Below are 25,576 nucleotides of genomic sequence, written 5' to 3'. Positions count from 1 at the left end.
TAGGTTCTTGCCATTGGCTTCCTTCATCTGTTATGCAGCATAAGCAGTCATTAAAGAAAGCTAAGTTATTTCTGCTATGTTATTTGTTACCACCATATCACCAAGGGAGGGGTATCGCCTTTTTATATTATATCTATATAGATTCAGGCTATGTAACACACCACATTACAAAAGAACTCATTCCCAGGAAGCTAAAAAAAAAAACAACCTGACAGGCAGAAAAGTTTATAGTGATTATATCATGGTCTCAGCAAGCCCATCTAGTGATAATCTACCAAGACATGATATAGAATTCATAACCAAGTCCAAGTTCACAAAAAGTTTCCAAACAATGGGAGAAAATTTTTTTTTCTTTTTTTTTTTTTAAATGGAATCCCCAAATGGTTAAGTGATTTGTTCAAAGTCACGTGGGGAGAACGGAACCAAAAAGCATTGAATCAACTGCTAAACCACCTCATTTACAGTATAAATGCCATGAGTAGAATTCACATTAAAAACATTGCGTACGGACAAATCTGGAAATATGTACACACAAAAAAATTCAGATGCATAAAACTGTGCATACACCAAGTTCCATGCATGTGTACGCACCTACAGCTCACTCACTCAGCAAACTCACTCCTCCCAGAATTTTGCATATTGAATATGCAAATCAATATAAATACTGTAGCTCCTTCCTTTCAGTGTTTGTGCAAAAGACAATGGCAAAAGCATGTGGAAGTAAGAATTTCAGTGAATGCAAAGTGGAGGCAAGGAAAAATGTACTATTTGTTGGTGTAAGCAGTGGTATTATAAGCAACAAAAGGTGGTTATGGAGTGATACAGAGTAACAGAGACACTCAAATGTTCAAGTTCAGAAAGTCGCATAGTACCTGAAATAAAAAAAAAAAAAAAGAAGTGGTTAGATACCAAAGACGTGTCGCAACCTCACGTTTGTTTATTCAGTTTTAGACAATATTACAAAAGCTGTGGTGATGCGGTGATGGTGCTGCTGTACCCAGCTCATTTTCAGGTACAGGCTGCTGACAGATCTCTGCCTCGGAACCCGGTGAGCGACCAATATAGCTGTGTGCTGATGGACACTGTTCTGGAGTTATAAAATGATGCTGTTAAGAGATGTGGCCAGTGATCTAAGGAATAAGGGCTGTACTATGTAATATTGACCACCTGTTTTCACATTCTGCTAATCACATTCAAACAAAGTTATTATGCTAATCATTTGGTGGGTAAGGTTCATCACACCACATCTCATCAGATATGGACAAGCCATGATTGTGTGCCACATTATGCTGTATGCTACATGCATGCACAATAAGATACTTTCTGTGAACTACAGAGCAGCACATTGGGGGGGGGATGCTATTTAAACAAGCAAATTCATTCTCTGAAGGCACCTTTATAGTGCAGCGTTGGCACAAAGCACCACAAAGGACAGATTCTCTGCTCTTTACATGGCTCTTTGAGAGGACTCACTATCATTAAAAGGACTGTTTGCCTTTTGCCACACTAGATGGAAAAAGCCCCTGCGACTGTGCGGAGTTGCTGGTTTTTTTATAAGCTCTCATGCTATAATTGATGCAATGCCAGCTCATTCTTTAGGCGATTCATCCCTGGCTGATGTAACTTGTCCAGCATTGTTACAATAGTGACATGCATGCAGTTGACCACTTCGATTACATTTGGAAAACCGGTTGTTGCTGTTGAAAAGCTCCCGAGGCTAAAAACCCAAAAGTGGACAGAACTTGCAAAGGAACAGGTGCAGCACAATTTCTCAAAGTCTGCCTTCGTAAAGCTAGAACCAGTTCAGCACTCATCTACAAGAGTATAGCTCTTGGAAATCAAAATCGACTTAGAAGCCAGTCATCATCATCTCTAAATACGTGCTCCCTTCTAATTCTTCCATTTGCAATGTCTTCTAACAACGCTAAATCAGCTATGGCAGTTGCAATAGTTTGGCCATTCTGTGCACTATTATATTGTTAAAGAAGGAGTACAATCAAATGAATTAAATTTGTAAACAGTATACCATTAATTTTGGTGTATTTGATAAATCTTGCGTTATTGATCCAGATCTGATCTGAATTAGAAACAAGTAGCACTGCTTTGACAATGGATGCTGCCAGTCTGCAAAAGAGCAGAAACTAGTATATGCACAGGTTGAGGCTGCTGTGAAAATGTGCATGGCTTTACTGCAAGTTTAGTTTTTATACATCTCAAAGTGTACGTGGAAATGGGTGTACACAACATTTTTGTCTTAATATCACATCTATGTTGGCATGATCTTCCTAAAATTGTAGCCCACCTTGCCTTTTGTAAACTACAAATAACTGCTTAGTGCATTTTGTCCTATAAGCATTTGCCCATATTTGACACTACAGTAATGCCCAAAACCATGCATTACTCTGCTCTACACATTATGACCATTAGATTCTAGCAACTGTGTGTGCTGCTACCACATTTTCTCACAATAACCAGGAAGCCTTGCAGGTTTCTCATATACAAGCATATAAAACAATATACCGTGTGTACACATATACATATATAAAAATACATTAAAAATATTTCCTTTACAAATATTTTTTTTCTAGTATTTTTGATTATATTGTAAAGCAGGTTCTCTCTAGTAATTCGTTAATTCAATTCAATTAACTAATTAGTCAGTAGTTTTGTGGCCTGTTATTCAGTTTGCCTGGTATTAGAACAGAAATAAGTTTGACTCGTTTAAGTGAATAAGAAATGTTAATGATCAGTAATAAGTTTGTGAAGGATCATACTATAATGAAAGAGGGTACTGTGTAAATTCAGATTTCCAGCTCCCAGCTTTTGTAATAGAGACATCACCATACTTTCCTGCTTGGCCATTTGAAGCCCAGGTTATAACTATTTCTCTCCAACCCTGTGGAAGTGTAGTGTCAAGGTTATGTAGTAGTTCATTTGCAATTTCTTTTGCCAGTTTCACATTTTCATAAAGCTTCCAATACACATTTTTGCTGGTCTCACTACATCCAGGAATAAGCGCTTTTCGATCTCCTGTAGAAATAGGCTTCTTTGCTGTACTTATTGTGCCTACAGACCCTTCATAGCCTTCACTGGTCAGAGGAATTCATCCTAGGCCCTTATGAAGATTTACAAAAAAAGCAGGCCAGTTTGTCTTTTTGAAACTCCATGATGAAATTAAAAAAAAAAAATAAATAAATAAAAAAAAAACACATACACACTGTACATATATTACCTTTCTCCTTAGGAAAGATACGTTTCTGCCGTTGAAGTTTTGGGTGACGTTCAATCACAGGGTTTATGAAAGTCACCTAACAAATGTAGATAGTCAACATGTTAACTGAAAGCAACAACAACAGCAAGAAACCTAGCTTATCTTTTTGATTACTTGGAAGAACAAGGATTTTAACTTGCCTCCCCAGGAAAAAAATATCAACTAAGCTATTTACAATATGATAAATCATTAGGATTTCCCATTCAAAAAGCAGTATTAATTAAAAATCAAAACACCTGATAAAATGATTTGGAAATATAGAGGAAAGCCCTGGAAAGTACCATAAACAGAACATGTTAAATACGTGGACATCCTCCATAAGGGACCTTCTCTAAAAAGACCCACAATATCTCAATGCTAACCAGTCTCATACAGTGGAATCCCTTTCACCAGAGAATATTAGATTCAGCTCTGTCATTAATTCACTTACCTCCGCAAACAGCATTCCCTGTGGCTCCAGGTACAGACACATGCCATGCCGCTCATTGTCAAGAAAGTCTTCTAGTCGCAGGAATTTAACAGCACATAGTTCTCTCCAGTCCCGCCAGTATACCCCAATTTCTAGCTCGCGAGACTGAAAGAGAAAGGGAACACATTTTTGATATAATAGAGGATTACTTAGCTGATGCTGGCTTCAAAAATGATATGCAAGACAAAAAGAACACACATCTCTGCTTATAATTTAAATTTCAGAACAATAAGCAGCATATTAAAAAAAAATATATATATCAGGTCCAGTTTCAGCTCAGCTAATTCATATTCCTCTACCCACATTCCTCTGCCATTTACAGATGCCTTAAAAATTCATTTGACATCATGACACTGAGATACCCAGTTACTCCGAGTTAAGTGAAATGTCTTGCTTTATTAGTTCAGAGCATGTAGCGAGTACTGGATGACATTACACAATATTAAGAGAATGTAGGGGATGCCAAAGCTTTTACATTCGAAAGATCTCCAGCTGAAATCACAGTACAGATACTGAAGTTGTGAGATCATGGGTTTTTTCTTTTGTTGTTTTTTTTTAAGATGTGGTGCTGGTCTTCATTCTAAATGTCAAATCACATTATTGCTCTTGGTTTTATCAGTCAGCTCCTTTCTGTCATACTTTTTTATCCCTACAAAAGGTGCATCTAAGCTCTTTATTCATTTTCTGTATCCACTGTTCACTATTGTATTGCCTGCTTTCCGATCACAGGGAAGCTAAAGTCCATCATTCCAGGACTGAACACAGAGTGAGAAACACCAGCCCACTGAAAGGCACATTCACACACATACCAATATGCTCTTATGTTTCACTGAAGAATCAACCTGCACGTTTTAATTTTCTTGATTTGAACTCACTTACTTGTTATAAGCACTTGTTCCAATTATTTCTAAAGACACCTTTACCACCACACCTCTCCCCCAACCCCCCAATCATTTGGCTACTTAAAAATAAAAAGAAACGCATCCTACAAAGAGAAAAAAAATAAAATACATTTACAACACCTACCCTTTCCAGTTCGATACAGAAGCACTGGTCCCAAGCCTGGTTACTGATAGGTCTCCAGTTGGTCCTACCAACCATTTTGTTATCCAGTTTTAGAACAGCACTGATCTCCACTTTGACATAAAAACACAAAAAGGACAAATTATCAGCAATATTTTCTCCCACTGTAATAGAACTATGGGAAATTAATAAATACATAATTGAGTGGATTTTTTCACCAAATACTCCAGTTTTACAATCAAGTTAGGTTGACTGTCAACAATAAAGTGTTCCGATATAAGTGCATATGGGCATGTATATTGGTGTGCCCATTGATGGACTGTAGTCAGTACCAGGGCTGGATTGTGTCTTGAGCCCAATGCTTTCAGAATTGGCATCAGTTTACCGTTACGTACCTATAAACCAGATCAGGCAGGTTTAAGTAATGGATGGACAATTTTTTTTTATCACAGACTATTTAAGGGTCTGTTTTGCTAGCACAACTGCAAAAGGAAACACTCACATTAAGGGAGAGCAAACAAATCTAGAAATTTTAAATATACACATATGTCCAGAAAAATTTTGCACATAACTACCATTGAGAACAATGTAAAGTTTATGTGTATATTTGAAGACAACCCAAGTTAAAATGTATACTAGGTTAGGAGATTAGATATTAAAATGAGCAAATAATGAAGGCAGTCTGTAGCTGGCACAGTTGCTTGCTGTATTAATCATTTTTGAACTTAAATTGGATTTCAAGGCTGAATATTTAAATCATTACAATAAAATATGTACTTGACATGATGAGATATGGCAAATCAAAAATGTTGATATTATTTATTCATTCATTGCCTTGATGTACTTGTTCCATTTTAGGCTTATAAGGAGCTGGAGCCTACCATAGGAGCATGAGGCACAGGCAGGTTCTCAGCCCTGGATAAGGTGCCATTGACTAACATGCATGAGCACAATTCCAATTTAGAATTACCCATTAACCTCACCTGCATACCTATGGAATATGCAGCAACAAAAAAAAAAATATATATATATTCATAAACTCCACACAAACAGAAAGCTGGGCTGAAACTGTGAAGCATCAGTGCAAAAATAAGTACCACCAATAAGTAACTTAGAGATATGGCACCATTGTTTATTATTGCAAAACTGATATAGTGCCCTCACTCAACCTCAAAACAGGCTGGCGTTTTCTGACCTGATATGTGCTGTACTTTACTGTTTAGAAGATCCACACATCCATCCATTTTCTAAATCTGCTTTATTCTGAGCAGGGCAAGAAGCTGAGCATATTCCAGCAAGCATAGGGCACAAGTCAAAAACAATCCCTCAATAGGATGCCAGCCAATTGGAGACTAGAAAGTCTGAGCTCCTAATTTTATTAAACATTTCATTTTTGTCTAGACAATACATTGACCACAAATCAAAGTGCAGTGGACAGCTCTCCAACATATTTCAGAAAACAGTTTAACCAGATCACGTAGTTCTCCAGCTCATTTCTCCAAAGATAAAAAAGGCATGAAGAGCCATGAAGACTTACTGCTTGGTTCATCAGACTTTAAGTGACGACTGGACATTCCAGTCCGTGCCTTCAGGGAGGATTTGGCATCAGAGGGGCTTCCTGGCACAAACGATACACTTGCTAATCGGCTTCGACCTGGCACAGACTCCAGCAGGTCTTGGCAGCCCATGAGCCGGACTTCAAGCTTGCCTGGACAGACAATTCCAAAAGTATGGCATTAGCCCACATCATGTGCCAGCAGACCTTGAGTTACTCTGACACATGCCATTTTATTCACTCAAATGATTCTGCTCTCATCCCCAGATCCCCAACTATTGGCTGTTACTTGACCGGTTAATTAGTTTCTCCTCAAGTACTACTTATCACCTACAGACCCCTATACAGCACCCTCTTAAGAGAGTAATACCTGTAAGGGAAGCAGGCTTCAGGAACGCTGAGGCGGTCTGGATGCGGCTATTCTGGAGACAAACAGATGGGGAGCTTCCAGAGATCAAATCTTGCTTGATTAGGTCCCGTTTGGGGTGCTCATGGGGCAGTTCATTCAGCCTGCACTCCAGTGACAGCCGTAGAAGGTCTAGTTTTTGAGAGGATTCTTGCAGACGGGACTGCGCCTTTAAAAAGTGTAGGGGAGAAGATGATCAGTCAGGAAACCTCCATTCTTAAAAGCAAAATTTGTGTTACACAAGCAAGGAAGCTTAACATAAAGGAAAACCAGTAATCCCAACTACCTCAGCAAGTGCCCTGCGGTCCTGCACCCTGCGTCCACCCAGCAGCTTCACTACATTTTTGGCTCCTTCTGCCACTGCAGCCTCAATGTGCAGGCGGTGTCGCAGCTCCTCAACCCGCAACTCCAAGGGACTAAGGGTACCAGAAATTCGAGCTGTAGGCAGACAGAGAGAGAGAGGTCTTCAGAGGAAATTCAGTGTTTAAGGTTTCTGTCACAGTAATTTAAAAAATAAAAGTAAAAATGTTAACTAAAAACAGCAGACTTGTGTCAGATATAAATATAAAGTGTTACACGTTGGATGTAAAAATGTTACATTTGAATACAAAATGGGGAGGTGTGCAAATTGAAAGTGCTACCTATGAAAAGGATTTAGGAGACTTAGAGGACTCATCACTATCAACTGCCAGACAGAGTTCCGCAGCCATTAAGAAGGCTAACAGACTGTCAGGTTATATAGCATAAGGAGTACAAGCCAAAGGAGGTTATGTTCAAGCCTTATAATGCACTGGTGACGCCTCATCTGGAGTACCATAGGGAGTTTTGAACTACAGGCTACAAAAAAGATGTAACAGTACTAGAAAAATTCCAGAGAATTCAAGAGATCAGCAACTAGGCTGTTGCCAGGTCTGGAGGGGAGGAGTTAAGTGGCGAGATTAAAACTGCAGAACCTTTTCAGTTCATTCCATATCACAAACACATGCTGAGCAGTCCAATCAGACAATAAAATAAATTTCATTGTTGATCTGAAGACTTCCAATGTCACTAGTTCTATCCCAATGACTCTCTGTGTGACCTGTAGACAGTTACTTCATCAACCTTTTCAGATTATAAAGCCATGGGTAATCTGATCATGCTTTGTCTGAAATCTGAAACTTATTAATGAAACTGCTTCATCTACTCTGTGTACTCCGATTTTCAAAATATTTCTTCTGCATCTTCCATCATCTATATAATACACTAACATAATTTATATAACAATATCCCAGAGGTGTTCTATTGGATTTAGATCAGGCGAGTGAGTGTGGGGGCCAGTCAATGGTATCAGTTCCTTCATCCTCCAGGAACTACTTGCATACTCTCGCCACATGAGGCCGGGCATTGTCGTGCATCACAAGGAACCCACGACCCACTGCACCAGCACAGGGTCTGACAATGGGTCGAAAGATTTCATCCTAATACCCAAAGGCAGTCAAGGTGCTGTTGTCTAGCCTGTAGAGGTCTGTGCGCCCCTCCGTGGATATGCCTCCCTAGACCATCACTGACCCACCACCAAACCGGTCATGCTGAACGATGTTACAGGCAGCATGACATCCTCTACGGCTTCTCCAGACCCTTTCACGTCTGTCACATGTGCTCAGGGTGAACCTTCTCTCATCTGTGAAAAGCACAGGGCGCAAGTGGTGTACCTACGAATTCTGATATTCGATGGCAAATGCCAATCAAGCTCCACGGTGCCGGGCAGTGAGCACAGGGCCCACTAGAGGATGCTGGGCCCTCAGGCCACCCTCATGAACTCTGTTTCTAATTGTTTGGTCAGAGACATTCACACCAGTGGCCTGCTGGAGGTCATTTTGTAGGGCTTTGGCAGTGCTCATCCTGTTCCTCCTTGCCCAAAGGAGCAGATAGCGGTCCTGCTGATGGGTTAAGGACCTTCTACGGCCCTGTCCAGCTCTCCTGGAGTAACTGCCTGACTCCTGGAATCTCCTCCATGCCCTTGAGACTGTGCTGGAAGCCACACCAAACCTTCTGGCAATGGCACGTATTGATGTGCCATCCTGGAGAAGTTAGACTACCTGTGCAACCTCTGTAGGGTCCAGGTATCGCCTCATGCTACCAGTAGTGACACTGAACATAGCCAAATGCAAAACTCGTAAAAAACAGTCAGAAATGACGAGGAAGGAAAAATGGCATCCACCTGTTAAACCATTCCTATTCTGGGGGTTGTCTCATTGTTGCCCCTCTAGTGCGCCTGTTGTTAATCAGTTTCAGTTGCTTTGGTGTTATTGAAATTAACACCACCCTATGCTACTTAACTCACCAGATCAATATCCCAGAGGAAGTTTCACTGACTTGATGCTATACTCTGATTAAAAAGTGTACCTTTAATTTTTTTTTGAGCAGTATACATCATCCATATCTTTCGATAGACAAATAGAGATAATATACAACAACATCTGCAAACTCCATGATGGCAAGAAGGACAATAAAAAGAGCCAAGGCCTGTGCAAAGGTTTACAGGTATTTAGCCCTTAGCCCTTTTCCCCCCTCCATTCTTTCATGATTTATAAAACACAAAATATCACACAAACGCTTGCAAAGTCTAAAACGCCCTTACTCCTTGTCACTGTAAATGTATCATACTTCTGGCTGAAGTTACCATTTCTCGTGAGCAAAGAACCTGACGCTACAACTAAACCAAACAGATTGATTTGGTTGGGGAGAATTACTGGCTAGTTGGACCAAGTCGCTGAGGACGTCACAGTCCATGACTGGCGGTCAAGGGAGTGCGCCACGTCTGCCTTCGATTCACTAGGATTACGTAAATGAAGATTAAGAGTAAAAAAAAAACGCTGGATAAGTTATATAATGTGACATGGCCTCAAGTGCTTTTTGATCTTGGAATGACCGAGATAGTAGACATTTTAGTGTCAACATCTCAAACTCCAGGGATTATTTTCAAGCATTAGTCTCTAGAGCCAACAGAGCGAATGTGGTGATAAATAAACAAAAAAAAAAACAAACCAAGGACAGTCAGTAATGGTTCTGTGAGCAGGTTCAGAGATGGAAGGCTACAAATGACTCCTCTCACAAAAGCAGTGTGTGGAAAGGCATCTCCAAAATGAATGGTCTATAGTATCTGGAAGACCACACCATATTTCGCTCCTATCCACTAAAAACAAGAAGATTCATCTACAGTGGACAGAGAATTACCAGACAAATTAAATTTGGAAAAATACTGCCTGATCCAACAACAGTCAAATATAACATGCCAATGCTGGGATGGATTTATGCTGTTTATGAAGACATCTGATCCTGTTTGTGTCAGTAGTACGGGCTGGAGCTAGTAGTGTAAATGATGTTGGGGATATTACACATATTACACCTCATAATAGCAAACTAATAATCAGTAGCCAAGTTTCCATCCAGTTTTTTGCGACGTTTTGTTATCGACAAGCAGAATATACGTAAAAAAAATGTGCGAAATTTGCTGTCTCCAGCCTGTTTCCATCCAACTGGCTTTTTATTGATAAAATGGTGTGCGTGATGACGTCATCCCCTCCAAAACGAACTGTCGCATAAGTTTTGTTGTATCGCGAAAAAAAATCTGCCCTTGAGCCGTTTCCATACATAATTTTGTGTATGTCGCAAATTATCTACCTTTTGTTTTCCACGTTACACCCCCTCCACTAAACAAAGAAACAAAGAAATGGAGAGATTATTCAGAGAGTTTTTTGAAATTTGCCAGCTTACTGTTATTTCAGTTTCACAAATAATTGGAATTGTACATAATATCCGAAGACGACAGCAGAATGAAGCAGTTGCTTGTCTGATAGCCCTAGAGCTCGAAGAAAGTACCCCAGTGCGACGAAACCCACGGGTATGGGAGAGACGACGAATAAGACCTTCTGGATGGAGGTGGTGGGGAGACACTTCACGGAAAATCTCTGGCTGCAACATTTTAGAATGACACGGCCGATGTTTGAGATGTTGTGTGGATTCATCAGTCCTGATGTTGTGCCCATCATAGGTTGTCACCGACCACCGGTTCCAACCCCAAAGCGGATTGCCATCGCCCTTTACAAGCTGGCAACCTGTGCCGAGTATAGAGTAGTTGGAGAAACTTTTGGGGTTAGTAAAACTACCGTCCATCGATGTGTATATGCTGTGTGCACTGCTATTAAAGAAAAATTAACGCGGCGTTATATCAGACTTCCGACTGTAGCGGAGGCCAATGAAATTGCATACCGCAATTCCTTGGTGCATCTTGTGCCACAGATTTACGGTGCGCTGGATGGCACGCATGTGCCTATTCTTCCCCCGACAGAAGGCTACCACGATTACATTAATCGCAAATGGTGGCCATCTATTGTTCTTTAGGCCCTTGTTGATGACAGGAGCATAAAACGAGACATTTGCATTGGCACTCCTGGAAGTGCCCATGATGCAGCTGTGTTTGCAGCATCGGATCTGTACAGGTGAGCCTACCTTTCAACATCCCTTCTCAGTGCGATAACAACTGAATTAGTACTGTAACCTGCTTCCCTTAAGGTTTTCAATTAAAACTAAAATTTGAATTAATACAAAATTAAGATGTTTAATCGAAAAAAAACTAAACTTAATAATAATGAGAGAATTTCTCATATATACTAAAACATCTGCCATTTAATAATAAGAAAAAAATGTTTAGATAATGAAACACACGGTTTATTAAATATTTTGACTGGCACAGTAAATTACCTTTGCGGTTTTTGTATTATTTAGACATCCTGAGACACACCCCCAGGCTACAGTTGATGTGGAGGGAGTTCAGGTACCCCTTTTAGTAGCAGGAGACCCAGCCTATCCGCTACTGCATTGGCTCATCACGAGTAATAACGAGTCTCTTCATCAGACCATGCGAACCGCTCCGCTATTCTCGTTTTGATTGCACGTGATGAAAATGTATCATGTGACACATTTATTTGCGTTAAAGCCCTTTTTTCCGACAAAAAGTGTTTCCAATGTAGTTTATGCGACATCTGAAGTATCGATATGGAATTTATGTGCTAAAGTTAAACGGAAAAATATGTCGACATGTACAACATTTTATCGATAATTAGCATTTCCATCAGCTAAAATTTGAAGCGCTAAATATTTTTTCGCAAAAACTCCTTGGTTGGAAACCTGGATATTTAAAGGCCATAGCATGCCCACACACTGCTGCTGATCATTTGTATTACTTTACAGCCACAGTGTACTCTTCTTCAAAAGGATAACACACCATGTCAGAAAGCATGCATCATCTTAAGCTGGCTCCAGTAGCGTGATAATGACTTCAGTTTTCTCCAATAACGTGCACACTCCCTAGATTTCAGACCATCTGATCCTTTATGGGCTATGGTAGAATAGATGTTTCACAACATGATGTTATCAAACCAACATGGACCAGTGCTTTCAGGACCTTGCCGAATATACCTCAAAGAACCCCCCTTTTTTTTTTTGGAGGAAGAAGTTTCGTGGGTCATTGAAAGGAATAAAAAAAAAAAATCTGATCATGCTCCGTGCTGGACAAGTGGATCTATAAAGTGGCCTCCAAGTTTCTGCCAACTACAGTGAAAACTCACCCGAGTACATGCAGATGACAGGAGAATATACATCAGTCATGGAAACCTAAAGAAAATACGCAATTTAGGGGGCAAAAGGGACCTGCCTCTTCCACAATATACGGGACAGATTTTCAGTCTGGGAATGTGGGTTACTGTAAAGGATGCGACTCCACACCAAAAAACAGAAAATAAAGATCCGATTTAATTTTCCCTGTACAGTAACTCCATGCAATGTATGCACACATTGGGCAGTTTGCCCCATTATAAGAAGAAAACCAAAAGGCTACTAGAAAAAAAACAAACTTGCTATATCTTAACATACCTCCGTTATCATTTTCAAGCTCAGAGGTCTCCTCTGCTCCCCCTGGAGACTGGGCAACTTTGAATATCTGCATGCGAATCAACTCAATCTTAGTCTTGCTATCCTGGAGCATCTGCTGAGCTGTTGAAAGCATCTTGCGGTCCTTTAAAGAAAATTGGGGAAAGAAAAGAAAAACAAAAAATAAAGGAGAGCAATATAAATAATTTCCAGTGGTTGTCTCTTACTAACTTTTAATGAGAGAGACAGACAGACAAACAAAACCAAACTAGATTAAATGTTAATAAAGAAACAATGCTTCTATTTTGCACAACACATACCCTGATATGAGGGTGCTCTCTCTTACCAGAAATCCTTCAAAGACACCTGCCAATAAGTAAGAGCACAAGAGACATTAACCTGCAACTTCTTTGGGTACTGATGCAAGACACTCCTACTGTGTCTTTAAAAAGAAAGGAGCAATACCAAAAAAAAAAAAAAATGGGTTCGTGTGACTTTCAATGAGATTCTCACAAGAGCTTGCAGAGGCCCTCCAGTCCTTCCATAAGCTGTAGTAATTTCTGGCCTCTGTGCTGTCTAAGCATCCGCAGCACTGGCCTGTTCCGATTCCTTCTCTCCAGCATCCTTGTGGTAAATACATAGCTCTGCAGTGACACACACACACACACACACACTGCAGTGAGCAGGAAAACTCAAAGGGAGGGGGAGGGTGTGTGTGAGGAAGAAAACTAAGGGAATGCAGGAAAGCACAAACAAATCAATGACGAAAAGAAATAAAATCAGGGAAACGTTTACACCAGAGGGAGAGTTGAACGGGGCAGGGGGTGGGAGTGAGATAAATAATGTTGCCCATTGTGAGATTTCATCCTCTTTATATAAACTGTTGCTAATCATTATGACAGCTTAATAAGTTAAGTGCCTTGAGCATGGGAAAGGCACTATATAAATAAAATGATTATTGTGTAAATTTTAGCAATAATATATCATGAGCTAGAAAAACTTACTTTTAATGAAGTAGAAAAAAAAATACAGAGATCCTGGGCTCATCACAAGCCTTTGCGCATCAATCAGTGTGTTTATGTGCACACAAAAAACCAGGATAAGAACAGTAACCTGGTCAGGGCAGAAACCCGTTTAAAAAAAAAAAAAAAAAAAAAAAAAAAAAAAAAAAACCCACACCTGCTTACATGCATAAATAAAGTTATGAGAATTATCCTTTGGAAAAACACTCCAACGTCATTAAACTGCACAAACAAACAAATATTCAGAAAGAGCTAAATGTCATTAGCCGTCATGATTTCAAAGTCAAGCATGAAACCTGTGATAATTTTATTGTGTTTTGTACATAAGTTTAGCCCTTCATGTGCTGTGAAGTACGTCACATCAATCCCCTTTTCATATCCCCGACCGGAGGCATTGATTTACAGTATAAACACTGGCTGATACATCACACCGTTTCAGAAGGTCTATAGCAGATAGCTAGATAAGAGCTAAGCTGACCCTATATTAAATATGTTTCTGTTACAGAAATGCACACAGAACACTCTTTTCTGCTTGACTATGTGATTGAGCCATGCAAAGGTGTGGCGTGGCAGAATGTTCGCTTCTTGCCTTACACCAAGTACTACTGTAATAATGGGTATTTTTAATTTAAGAAAATAAGTACTACTTTAAGTCTATTTAATGGATTATCCTACTACCCCCTAGAGTTTGTACTGCCGAGCTTAGCACTGTAGGTTCAGTTCAACAGCATACAATTTAGCCATTTCTAAAATCTTGAGACAGATTATATTAACCAGGAAAAGGAATAATGCAGTCGCCTGAACATTTGCCTCAGGAAATTTATCTTTGTGGACATTTCCACTGTCTTCTACCTGTGGCTGCTAGAAGCGAGTGCAAAGCTAACACATGCACAGGCTAACAGAATGTAACCAACATGCACAGACTACAAAATTGTTAACTGTAACCCAGTTAAGGGTTTACATGGCCACTGGGTTACTCGTGGACAAATCTGTGTGTTAATCCAGTTTGTCAGAGACCAATATTTCTATTTTTCTAACCAATTTAAGGGTTTACATGGCGTTTCAGAAACCAGATTTCCTTAATTAAATAAGTGATTGAAGTGCATATAAACACACTCATTGTCTGTCTCCATATTTTATCAACAGTGCTCATCAGTGTATATATATATATATTTTTTTTTATAAAAATCAACTTGCTTTTTGAAGGAAGGCAAGAACTTTTCTAAACAAAGCATCTTCACCGTTATGTGAAGCCTTTTAATCATTTTATTCAAAAAGAGCACAGAGAGTCAGGCCTGACATCTTTAGGATATTGGAATGCAGTTGGTTAGATTCTTCAGGCAGGTAAACTACTGGCTACTTTAACAAATACCCTTAAATCATAAATATTAATTGTGGTCTCTGGTTTTAATTTTAACCTGTTTCGGATGTCTCGATTCAGATTCACAAATTTGGCTTTGGGAAAACTAATAATATTATTATTGTATTTTGTGGTGAAAAAAAACAAAAAACGGCTCAAGACAGGAATGTGTTTAGTCACAGAGTATTTCAGCTACAAGGGCATGCATCTAATTGCCTAAACCTTATGTTATATTTAAGAAACTAAAGTTGTTACCTTGAAGGGTTTACTCTATAGTTTCCAAATCAATGTTCCATTGGCCAAGATTGCAAATGCAAGGTCAGCAGTTTTTTCTTTTTATTATTACTATTATAAATTCTTTGCCATAACCCAACATGGTTTAGTTTTAGAACATACTGTAGAGTTATAAAATGTTACTTCTGCTCAGTTACCATCTCTATATACCTAGAAGAAAGGTTAGGTGTTAACATATGGGACTAGTTGGTGCAGAGTGGCCTACCTTGGATGCTCCATTATTATACATCTGTAGAATATTCTCTGCTCCTTGCTTTACTTTCATCTCTATGTTAAGCTGTCTTTTCAAGGATTGAATTCGGCCAGTTGCAGGGGTGGTTGTTTCTTTCCAAAGACAGGGACTGACATCATCTGAATCAATAAAAAAAAAGTCTTCCAAATAGAAACAGCATTTAAATACATACAAGTCTATTTTCCAGTTTCTAGCAAAAAAAAACAGAAACAAATCAAGTGTATGAATTTTGAATCTAGAAATGGCATGTTTAATTTCACCATTAATGAAACCAAAGAGGAAGATTAAGTATAAACATCATGGATTACAATGGCCTTCCTTAATAATCTATCACAGCATCAATAGCATCACAATACTTTAAAAAGAACTCAAAAACTAACATTTTAGTTATAGGCTAAAGTCAACTGCATATTCAATAAATGCTCTTGAGGTCAGGCTTCCTGCTTCAAGCCTGTATTCCTTAAATTAAAGTCCGCAGCCACAATGTAGTAGCGTTTATCCTGCATTAACAAAATGTGTGTACAGTATATCAGTGACTTCAGAAAGTGTTCAGATTATTTTACTTTTTAAAACATTTACGTTTGCAGCTTTAAAATCATTTAAATAAACTTTTTAGTTTATAAGGCAACATTTAATACCCCAGAATGACAAAGTGAAAACAGGATCTTAGACATAAGATAGACAAACGCATAAAAAACTAAGCTGAAATATCACATTGGCACAAGTATTCAGAACCATAGCTAAGACACTTAAAACTTGACTCAGATGCATCCCATTGTATTGATTATGACCGACATAACATTTGAAAAATTGAAGGAGTTTGGATACTTTGTGTGTATATATTTCTGTTTGTCGCACTCTGTTGGGCATATTCAGCACTTGAGATACATGCATTATATAATATTCTAAAAAAATGGGATAAGTAATGTAATGCACTGCAGTTTTCATTCCAACAGATGATCAGCACCATTGTTATTGTTTGCAATGGATGATGTTTTAGCAAATGTCAGATAACTTAATACTGGAAATTTTAAATAGAGAGAAGAAAAAAAAAAAAGAAATGGCAGGAATACAAATCTCTTCAAAGTCATTTAAACATATTGGTGATGTGCCCATATTAAAATTATCAAAATAAGAACAGGAATCCCATTGTCAAATGTCCATAGTTCAACAAGTAATTGATAGATTAACATAAATGAAAAGCAATGTTTATCAGTTTCAAACTACTATTCTCTTTTCGTGTACTAATTCTATATGTAGTAAATTTGTAAAATTTACACTTGCATTTTACCTAAGAATTTGTTACAGCACTCTGTACCTACGCCCATTGTAGTATACAAAAATAAATTGAATAAGCAATGTAAATAAATTACATCAACAGCTATAAAGGAAGGACACTAGTCTCCCAGGACCAGAGTTTTCAGCCCCCACAGTCATACTATTACCTACTACACAAGGGCTTGAAATCAGTTTTTGAAACTGGGGAAAAAAACCCTCCATAAATTTAACACAAGCAAAGTGAATGAAAGGGGGTGGGGAGGCCAAAACCCAGTTTAAAATGAACACTGGTATTCATTTTTCCAGGTATTTTTACTCACAACATATATTTGATTTATTCAGTAGAATTATAAGCCAGTCTTTCAAAAACTGCATTTCTCCCATTTTTTTATACATACAGTGGTCTGAAAAACTATTTGCCCCTTCCTGATTTCTTATTCTTTTGCACGTTTGTCACACAAAATGTTTCTGATCATCAAACACATTTAACCATTAGTCAAATATAACACAAGTAAACACAAAATGCAGTTTTTAAATGATGGTTATTATTATTATTTAGGGAGAAAAAAAAAATCCAAACCTACATGGCCCTGTGTGAAAAGTAATTGCCCCCTGAACCTAATAACTGGTTGGGCCACCCTTAGCAGCAATAACTGCAATCAAGCGTTTGCGATAACTTGCAATGAGTCTTTTACAGCGCTCTGGAGGAATTTTGGCCCACTCATCTTTGCAGAATTGTTGTAATTCAGCTTTATTTGAGGGTTTTCTAGCATGAACCGCCTTTTTAAGGTCATGCCATAGCATCTCAATTGGATTCAGGTCAGGACTTTGACTAGGCCACTCCAAAGTCTTCATTTTGTTTTTCTTCAGCCATTCAGAGGTGGATTTGCTGGTGTGTTTTGGGTCATTGTCCTGTTGCAGCACACAAGATCGCTTCAGCTTGAGTTGACGAACAGATGGCCGGACATTCTCCTTCAGGATTTTTTGGTAGACAGTAGAATTCATGGTTCCATCTATCACAGCAAGCCTTCCAGTTCCTGAAGCAGCAAAACAACCCCAGACCATCACACTACCACCACCACATTTTACTGTTGGTATGATGTTCTTTTTCTGAAATGCTGTGTTCCTTTTACGCCAGATGTAACGGGACATTTGCCTTCCAAAAAGTTCAACTTTTGTCTCATCAGTCCACAAGGTATTTTCCCAAAAGTCTTGGCAATCATTGAGATGTTGCTTAGCAAAATTGAGACGAGCCCTAATGTTCTTTTTGCTTAACAGTGGTTTGCGTCTTGGAAATCTGTCATGCAGGCCGTTTTTGCCCAGTCTCTTTCTTATGGTGGAGTCGTGAACACTGACCTTAATTGAGGCAAGTGAGACCTGCAGTTCTTTAGACGTTGTCCTGGGGTCTTTTGTGACCTCTCGGATGAGTCGTCTCTGCGCTCTTGGGGTAATTTTGGTCGGCCGGCCACTCCTAGGAAGGTTCACCACTGTTCCTTGTTTTTGCTATTTGTGGATAATGGCTCTCACTGTGAGGGCGGCACGGTGGTGCAGTGGCAGCGCTGCTGCCTCGGAGTTAGGAGACCCGGGTTCGCCTCCCGGGTCCTCCCTGCGTGGAGTTTGCATGTTCTCCCCATGTCTACGTGGGTTTCCTCCGGGCGCTCCGGTTTCCTCCCACAATCCAAATACATGCAGGTTAGGGGGATTGGTGATTCTAAATTGGCCCTAGTGTGTGGTGGGTGTGTTTGTGTGTGTCCTGCGGTGGGTTGGCACCCTGCCCTGGATTGGTTCCTGCCTTGTGCTCTGTGTTGGCTCCAGCAGACCCCCCGTGACCCTGTATTCGGATTCAGGGGGATAGAAAATGGATGGATGGATGGATGGCTCTCACTGTGGTTCGCTGGAGTCCCAAAGCTTTAGAAATGGCTTTATAACCTTTACCAGACTGATAGATCTCAATTACTTCTGTTCTCATTTGTTCCTGAATTTCTTTGGATCTTGGCATGAGGTCTAGCTTTTGAGGTGCTTTTGGTCTACTTCTCTGTGTCAGGCAGCTCTTATTTAAGTGATTTCTTGATTGAAACAGGTGTGGCAGTAATCAGGCCTGGGGGTGGCTACGGAAATTGAACTCAGGTGTGATACACCACAGTTAGGTTATTTTTTAACACACGGGGCCATGTAGGTTTGGATTTTTTTTCTCCCTAAATAATAAAAACCATCATTTAAAAACTGCATTTTGTGTTTACTTGTGTTATATTTGACTAAAGGTTAAATGTGTTTGATGATCAGAAACATTTTGTGTGACAAACATGCAAAAGAATAAGAAATCAGGAAGGGGGCAAATAGTTTCACACCACTGTACATACACATGATGGCTCAGCATCAATAGAAATCCATTTATCCAACCACATATCTACTGATCTTGCTTACTCCATTACAGGAAGCCAAAGCCAATCCTCACAGCACTTAGCACAAGGAGAATCTCCACCCCTTAATGCACAGCAGAGTCATGGCACAGACCCAGATGCATAACATTTGAAAAGCAGGCCAACTTAGTTGCCACCCATCCTGATATACATGTCGTTAATTTAAGGTCTCTAGACATAACAGATCATTCTTAATCCAACTTCTGATCACAGCGGAAAAACAAAGAAAGAAGCAACTCTGAACAGTCCATTGCAGGGCCCACGTAGGTACACATCAACATAAGCCAATTTAGGAATGTCAATCAAACTAATAGGACCTTCTTTGAAAAATGGGAGAAAAAAATCCCAACATGGCAACAGAAGAAGAACAAGCACACGACAGAATACTGGTGCCAGAAATCAGAAAATAAAGTGCATTTTTCAGAAACGTCTACCGCCCATTTCATTTTTGTCAGATACTGCGACAGTGACCAGCTTGTCTGGAAAAATCGGAGTACTGAATCTACACATCTACTGTAACATACCTGGCCCATTCTCTTTTTCTCTGGCCACAGCTCGTGCATTGAGTTCCTGCAGCTCCCAATGCAGCTTTTCCAATTTACGCTTGGAGGCCTTCAGAACCCCCTCCACATTTGCCAAGTGGTTTTTGTCACTAACGGCTTTGCGCAGGTTCTCTGCTCCCTCCTTAATCTTCAGCTCTTTCAGAATCTCCCTGCGGATCTGCTCCCGTGCATCGTCTAGATGTTGCTGGAAGATTGGGTCAAGGATATTGCCTTCGTTGAGGGCAAACCGACAGCTGTTCTGAAGGACAAAAAGTAAAAAACACACAACAACAACAACGGAGGATTGAGTAAACAGACCTTAATATGTTTGCTACAGACTAATTAGTAATACGTTGCATAAATGTGGGGCAATGGAGAGGAGTGTAACCTGGAGAAGGCTTGCCAAGGAGCTATACAAGTTGTACAACTGCCCTTAGTTCTGCATAGTCTGCATTGCACAATAGGTTCATAGGTTAACATTAGATTTTAAAATTTAAGATCTGGCCCAATTAAAGATGGTGCAGGAGAAAGTCAAATGAGGCCAAAATTAGAAATGCCAAGTTATAAAATGCTTGTTTTTCAACCAAGTACTCGGTCTGCAAATGTAGCAGAAAAACGCTCCCAAAGCAAATGATTTATTGCCACCAAAGCAATGAGTCACACTTCAGCTCTCGCATTTAAAACCACTTGGCTTTTATTTAGCAATGTATTTCATCCCAGAGTTGCAGGTTATTTTCATATTCTTCTCTATCTGGTGTTATGTTCAAATACAGATACACTGGACCTCTCCATCAAGTCATTAAAGAAGATACTCAATCTAATTAAAAAAAAAAGAAAATTGCATTCCCAAATGCTAGACGTACATGAAAGGCCATTTGGCAGTGCTCAGTAGAAGCCCCACGACATACTGACGCCATGTCCAATTAATTTAATATATTTAAATTTACATCAAGGATGTCTATCGATAATCTGTTCTCATATATAATGATAATGTGTTGAACATATATGACAAGCTGCAACATAAAATATCAGATATTCAATTAAAAAATAAGCAAAAGCAGAAGGCAAAAAAAGTTAATCCAGCACTCTTCCACCTTAACTGTATGTCAGTTTTGAGTTATAGATTTGACTCCCAATATTTTTACTTTCTTATTCGAACACATTTACACAAATACAGGGTGGTCCAGATCTAATTATGCAGATCCAGATCATCTGGATGACTTTGATTTATGCAGGGACGATTCCAGTTCGGTGCAAAGATGATTCTTCATGTCGTCAGTTCACACACTTTGATGGTCCGGAACTTTTCAGGTGATTTTCTATGCAATAAACTTAATAAGTTATAACGTAATGAAAACTGCAGAATTAGATTTGGACCACCCTATACATGAAGTATGCACACTCTCCTTAAGTCTTTGTGATATTTTCTCTGGCATCATTAAAGACATCGAGGTTGCTATAAGTGACGATTCCAAATTGCCTTCAATGTGAGTAAGCATATATATATATGGATATATATGGATTTGCATCCAATCCAAGGCAGGTTCCCACATTGCACCCAATACTACCAGGAAAGACTTACCCCCACAGGCATGAATTCCATTAAGCAAGCTGAACGATGTTATTTATTTAAAAAGACTTACAAATGTTACATGCATAAAGTTTAATGAAAGGACAACCATACACGGCATAAAACGTAAGTAGAGTCACCATATTAAACCACTGCACTTAAAAGAAGCTCCAAGCAACATCAAACTACTTCCTTAGCACCCTAAAGAGAAAGCTTTGGTTCTAGTCATTAACATGTTTGAAATGTGAGGACCACCAGTTCAGTCTCCCAATTTTCTGCATACTCCCGAGCCAAGCATTTCAATTACCCGTGTTTCAGACGGGGAGATTAAAAGGTTTAAAAACCTGGAAACTCATAAATTCAGTTACTGCCCATCTTCCATATGTCTCCAAACCAAGTGTAAAACAGGCCATAATTTCAGTTACCACACAAGACAACATAATATTCTGAGACCAGGTTAATTTAGTTCAGGGAAGCAGGTGATCAGGAGCGATCTATCATCAGAAGACACAAAACAAAAAACAATGTTGGACTGTATCCCAGTCCTTCACATGCACCACTCATATGCACACACAAGGTCTGAAATCAGAGGCTATTTCAATCACCGACTATCTTTCTGTCTTCACTTTACGAATTTGTGTCCCAAACCGGCAGAGGTGTTCCCAGTGTTTAAAAGGTTTGGTTACCAGTTAATCTGCCACTTCGCATCATTAGATTCTCCAGTCAAGGTATTTCTCCAGCAAGTACTTTATAATAAGATAAAGGGCTTGGAATCCTGTGCCTCCTGGATCAGTCATTCACTCCTTTCATGTCTTTAAGACAAATTACCTCACTGATTTGTGTCCAGCAAGTTAAGGGGTTGGAAATTACAGCTCTTTCATTAACTTTAGTGAATTCTTAAATGTCCCTATGTCACTTAACTTTATTTTCTGTGCCCTTGACCTAGAGTTATGTTAGTTTTAGTTAAAGGGGCTAGAAATTGTCATACTCAGATTCACAAATCCAGTTTAGGATGGGAAGAATACATTTATTGATGCATGTGTGGAGTCACACTGTAAACGGAAGGAAATGGCTGAACTACAGTTCTTAAATACATGGTTACATAAGTATGTGATTGGCTTCATTTCTCATGTTCTAGCAGGTTACTGATAAACAAACCCTCAGAGTCAGAATTCTGCTACACTGGTACTCTTATCAATACTTAACCTTGTGCAAAAATAACAGCAGGACTGGGTCACAGATCAAGAGGCTTTAATTAAAATAACTTCTATGAGTGATAAAGATTAAGGCTAATAGTTAACAGCTACATTTAACAAGGATACAAGTCATCCAATATGATTGGAATATAATAAAACCACAAAGATCATATTTAACAGAAAAAATCACCTCTCACAAAATCATATTAATTTAGCCACCAAATACCACCTATGTGTCCTTGAGCCATGGCATAAGTCCCAAATAGAAAGATGTCCCAAGTAGTTAAAAAGTTAAATTTTAATGTGTCATTCAGCTCAGACACTTTACACTTCCAAATATTCACTGCTTTAAAGATTTAATCTGGGGACTCCTAGCTTTGTCCCAGACTCCCTGCACACCTCTTAACTACCTGACATCACAGTATTTGTTTATAAGCCCAGAAGACCATTTCAAATCCCAGTTCAATAACTACTGTAACTTCCCTGCATTTTCTGAACTGCATCACATCATATCCTTATATCCCAGGGTGGACTTCATGCACAATTCATACATCCTGAGGCAGGTCAGTTCACTTCCTGCATCCCAGACAAGCAGCTATGCTACAAGTGGGCAAAGGGTTTGAAACTCAAGGCCAGTCAATTAATCCACTGATTCCCTAGTATTAAAAATTATCATCAAATCGGAGTTAAAAAAAAAAAGCTATATTTAAAATGCATACGATCAGCGCTCTTATAAAAAGACTCCGTGCCTGAAAATCTTAGAAACGTTCACTCTTCCATTAGGTAAGTACTCAACAAACTCTCACTAGTTCTATATTTCTAGTAGCCACGATCTTCTATTTAGTTGGGACATTAGCACTGCAGAAGTGCTCATATTTGTATAGCGCCTTTCGGTGCGTGGTCAGCAAATGAATGCGCACCATTAGATTAACGGAACGCTTATTAAAATATACAAACTTTTGCCTTATTTTTAAAAGAGCGCGGCGAAGGACTGAAAGATCGTCTACGAGCTCGCGGCTTACCTGCAACTTGCCCCCCGCCATTCCAACACGTTTCCTCTACTTTTCCTGTTGATTTATTTTCCACCTTTCCGGTGACTGTCATTCAAGCCGGCAAATTGAGAAAACATTTTCCCATCGAACTAATGCAGCTGTCACAAAGGCTGCTGCACGTCTTCGTAACTTTCCCTGTACTTTTCCACAGCTGCTGCTGCACTTGTTTGCGTTCCTTCGTTCGTTCTCTTGCTCGCCCGCTCTCTTTCTCTCTCTCTCTTTCGTCTCCTTCGCCGAGAGTTTAAAATGTTGGTACCCGCCTCATATCCTTTCATTCGATTGGAGGAGAACGGTGTCCATCATCGAGTTTGTGACGAATGAACGTTTGAGGTGGGTGGAGAAACTGGACGACTGGAAGTATTGGAAAACCTACTAGGAATATGAGTCGTGTTTTAGCTAAAATTCAAGTAAAATAATACATAAATTATCATTTTATTGCATTTAAGGAAAGTTTAAGAGATTTACTTTTGTGGTCTGACATGGTGCCAACAGCTTCTCGTGCAAATAAAGCGCCTTGTCGGATAACAATGGACCTCCATGACGCAATTCTGAAAAATACGCATGCGCTCCATCTCACTGAAACACACATTTAAATTCCTCGACATTGTTATTTAGCCATCACTTGTCGCAGTATATTCAGGAATGTTAATGTTAACGAACCCATCTCCCTCTTTATTTTCACTTCCTGATGGGCAATTATTAAAATGAAAATGGTCTCCTGCTTAAGCATCCCCTTTCTTCAACTAAATATTGGTCTGAAATTAGATTCTTCCTTTCTCACTTTGTTAGAAATGGTAAAAGACCAAATATTAGGAATGGAAAGTGTCTCTGCCAGACGCAAAACTATATCACTCTCCTCCCAGTCTGGAATTGGATCAATCCTCCCGTAAATCCACCATCATGGCCCACCATCAAACTCATTCTCCCTTCCCCATGCACACCTTCTGTTCTTCCTTTCACCTCTTCAAACTGAAGTCCCATTTTTCTAAATAGGGTGCTCTTAATTCTTAAGATTTAAAAGCATGGCATTCAAAACATTTTAGTAACTAATTTAGTACAATTTTTCTAAGCAAAGCACTTCAATTTTTTTATTTGGCCAATTCTTTTACCCAAAGCAAAATACAACATTTGAAATGCAGTTGGTCACATTTCTTTTGTTTTTTTCCAATTGTTTCAAATCCTGTAAATGACAGAAGTGATTCCACTTCATTGGGCTCTTGAGCAAGGCCCTTAATCTGCAATTGCACCATCCTGGGTATGACGTTATACTGCTGCCGGGAAAATGTAGGCGTTGGTGGCAGGATTGGCACTGCAGCCACTGTAAAAAAACTCACACAGTTCCATTCCATTTGAACTAGTGTGGTGATGAGGTGTCACTCATTGCATGGCTGCGCTTGGGTCCTAATTTGGGGTCCTAAGGTGGTTCGTCATGTTGTGGTTACGGCAATGTGCTGTATCACTTCATGCTCCCACCCTCTCTCTCTTTCTTTTCAATTGGAGGCCAAACAGGTGAAGTGACTTGCTCATGGCCACACAATGTCAGTAGTGGGATTTGAACCCACAAACTCAAGGTTTTATCTACTATGCCCCACTGCCTGCACTTTATGTCAAAAAACTTACAAACACATTTAAATTCCTCGACATTGTTGTTTCACCTTCACCTATTACTGTCTAATTAGGAATGTTAATATTAACAAATCCATCTCCCCATCTCTTTTCACTTCCTGATAGTAATATTTAAAATTAATAAGGTCCCCTAATTAAGCGTCCCCTTTCTCCACCTAAATATTTTTTCAAAATCTGATTCCTCATTTTTCACTTTCTTGGCTAATATTAGTACTGGAAAGTGTCTCACCAGACACAAAACCACACTGCTGGGCTCATACTCTTGTACCAATCTGGAATTGGATCAATCCTCCATTATGGACCACCATCAAAGTCATTCTCGCTTCCCCATGCACTCATTCTGTTCTTCT

The 25,576-nt window shown here is 39.4% G+C and overlaps 1 protein-coding gene across 3 annotated transcripts in view; it reads right to left on the bottom strand.

The window, feature by feature from the left end:
* pkn3 (protein kinase N3) overlaps nt 1-23,817 on the bottom strand; it is a 54,543-nt gene extending 30,726 nt beyond the window's left edge. The window contains exons 1-10 of one of the 3 annotated variants that reach the window (XM_039764334.1): nt 23,571-23,817; nt 19,765-20,041; nt 15,516-15,661; nt 12,638-12,779; nt 7,011-7,162; nt 6,689-6,893; nt 6,301-6,471; nt 4,767-4,876; nt 3,702-3,845; nt 3,233-3,308 (exon numbers count right to left, since the gene is read on the bottom strand). In XM_039764334.1, the coding sequence (XP_039620268.1) occupies nt 3,233-3,308; nt 3,702-3,845; nt 4,767-4,876; nt 6,301-6,471; nt 6,689-6,893; nt 7,011-7,162; nt 12,638-12,779; nt 15,516-15,661; nt 19,765-20,041; nt 23,571-23,591 (1,444 nt within the window). In that variant the 5' untranslated portion in view covers nt 23,592-23,817. Of the gene's footprint in view, nt 1-3,232; nt 3,309-3,701; nt 3,846-4,766; nt 4,877-6,300; nt 6,472-6,688; nt 6,894-7,010; nt 7,163-12,637; nt 12,780-12,954; nt 13,001-13,147; nt 13,285-15,515; nt 15,662-19,764; nt 20,042-23,570 lie in introns of those variants that run through there. The other 2 variants (XM_039764335.1, XM_039764336.1) reach the window with 2 other exon arrangements.
* Between the last annotated feature and the right edge of the window lie 1,759 nt (nt 23,818-25,576).

The sequence above is a fragment of the Polypterus senegalus genome, chromosome 9, assembly GCF_016835505.1.
Source record: "Polypterus senegalus isolate Bchr_013 chromosome 9, ASM1683550v1, whole genome shotgun sequence".
NCBI lineage: Eukaryota > Metazoa > Chordata > Cladistia > Polypteriformes > Polypteridae > Polypterus > Polypterus senegalus.
The sequence above is the reverse complement of the archived record's forward strand: the minus strand, read 5'-3'. Positions and strand labels throughout refer to the sequence as shown.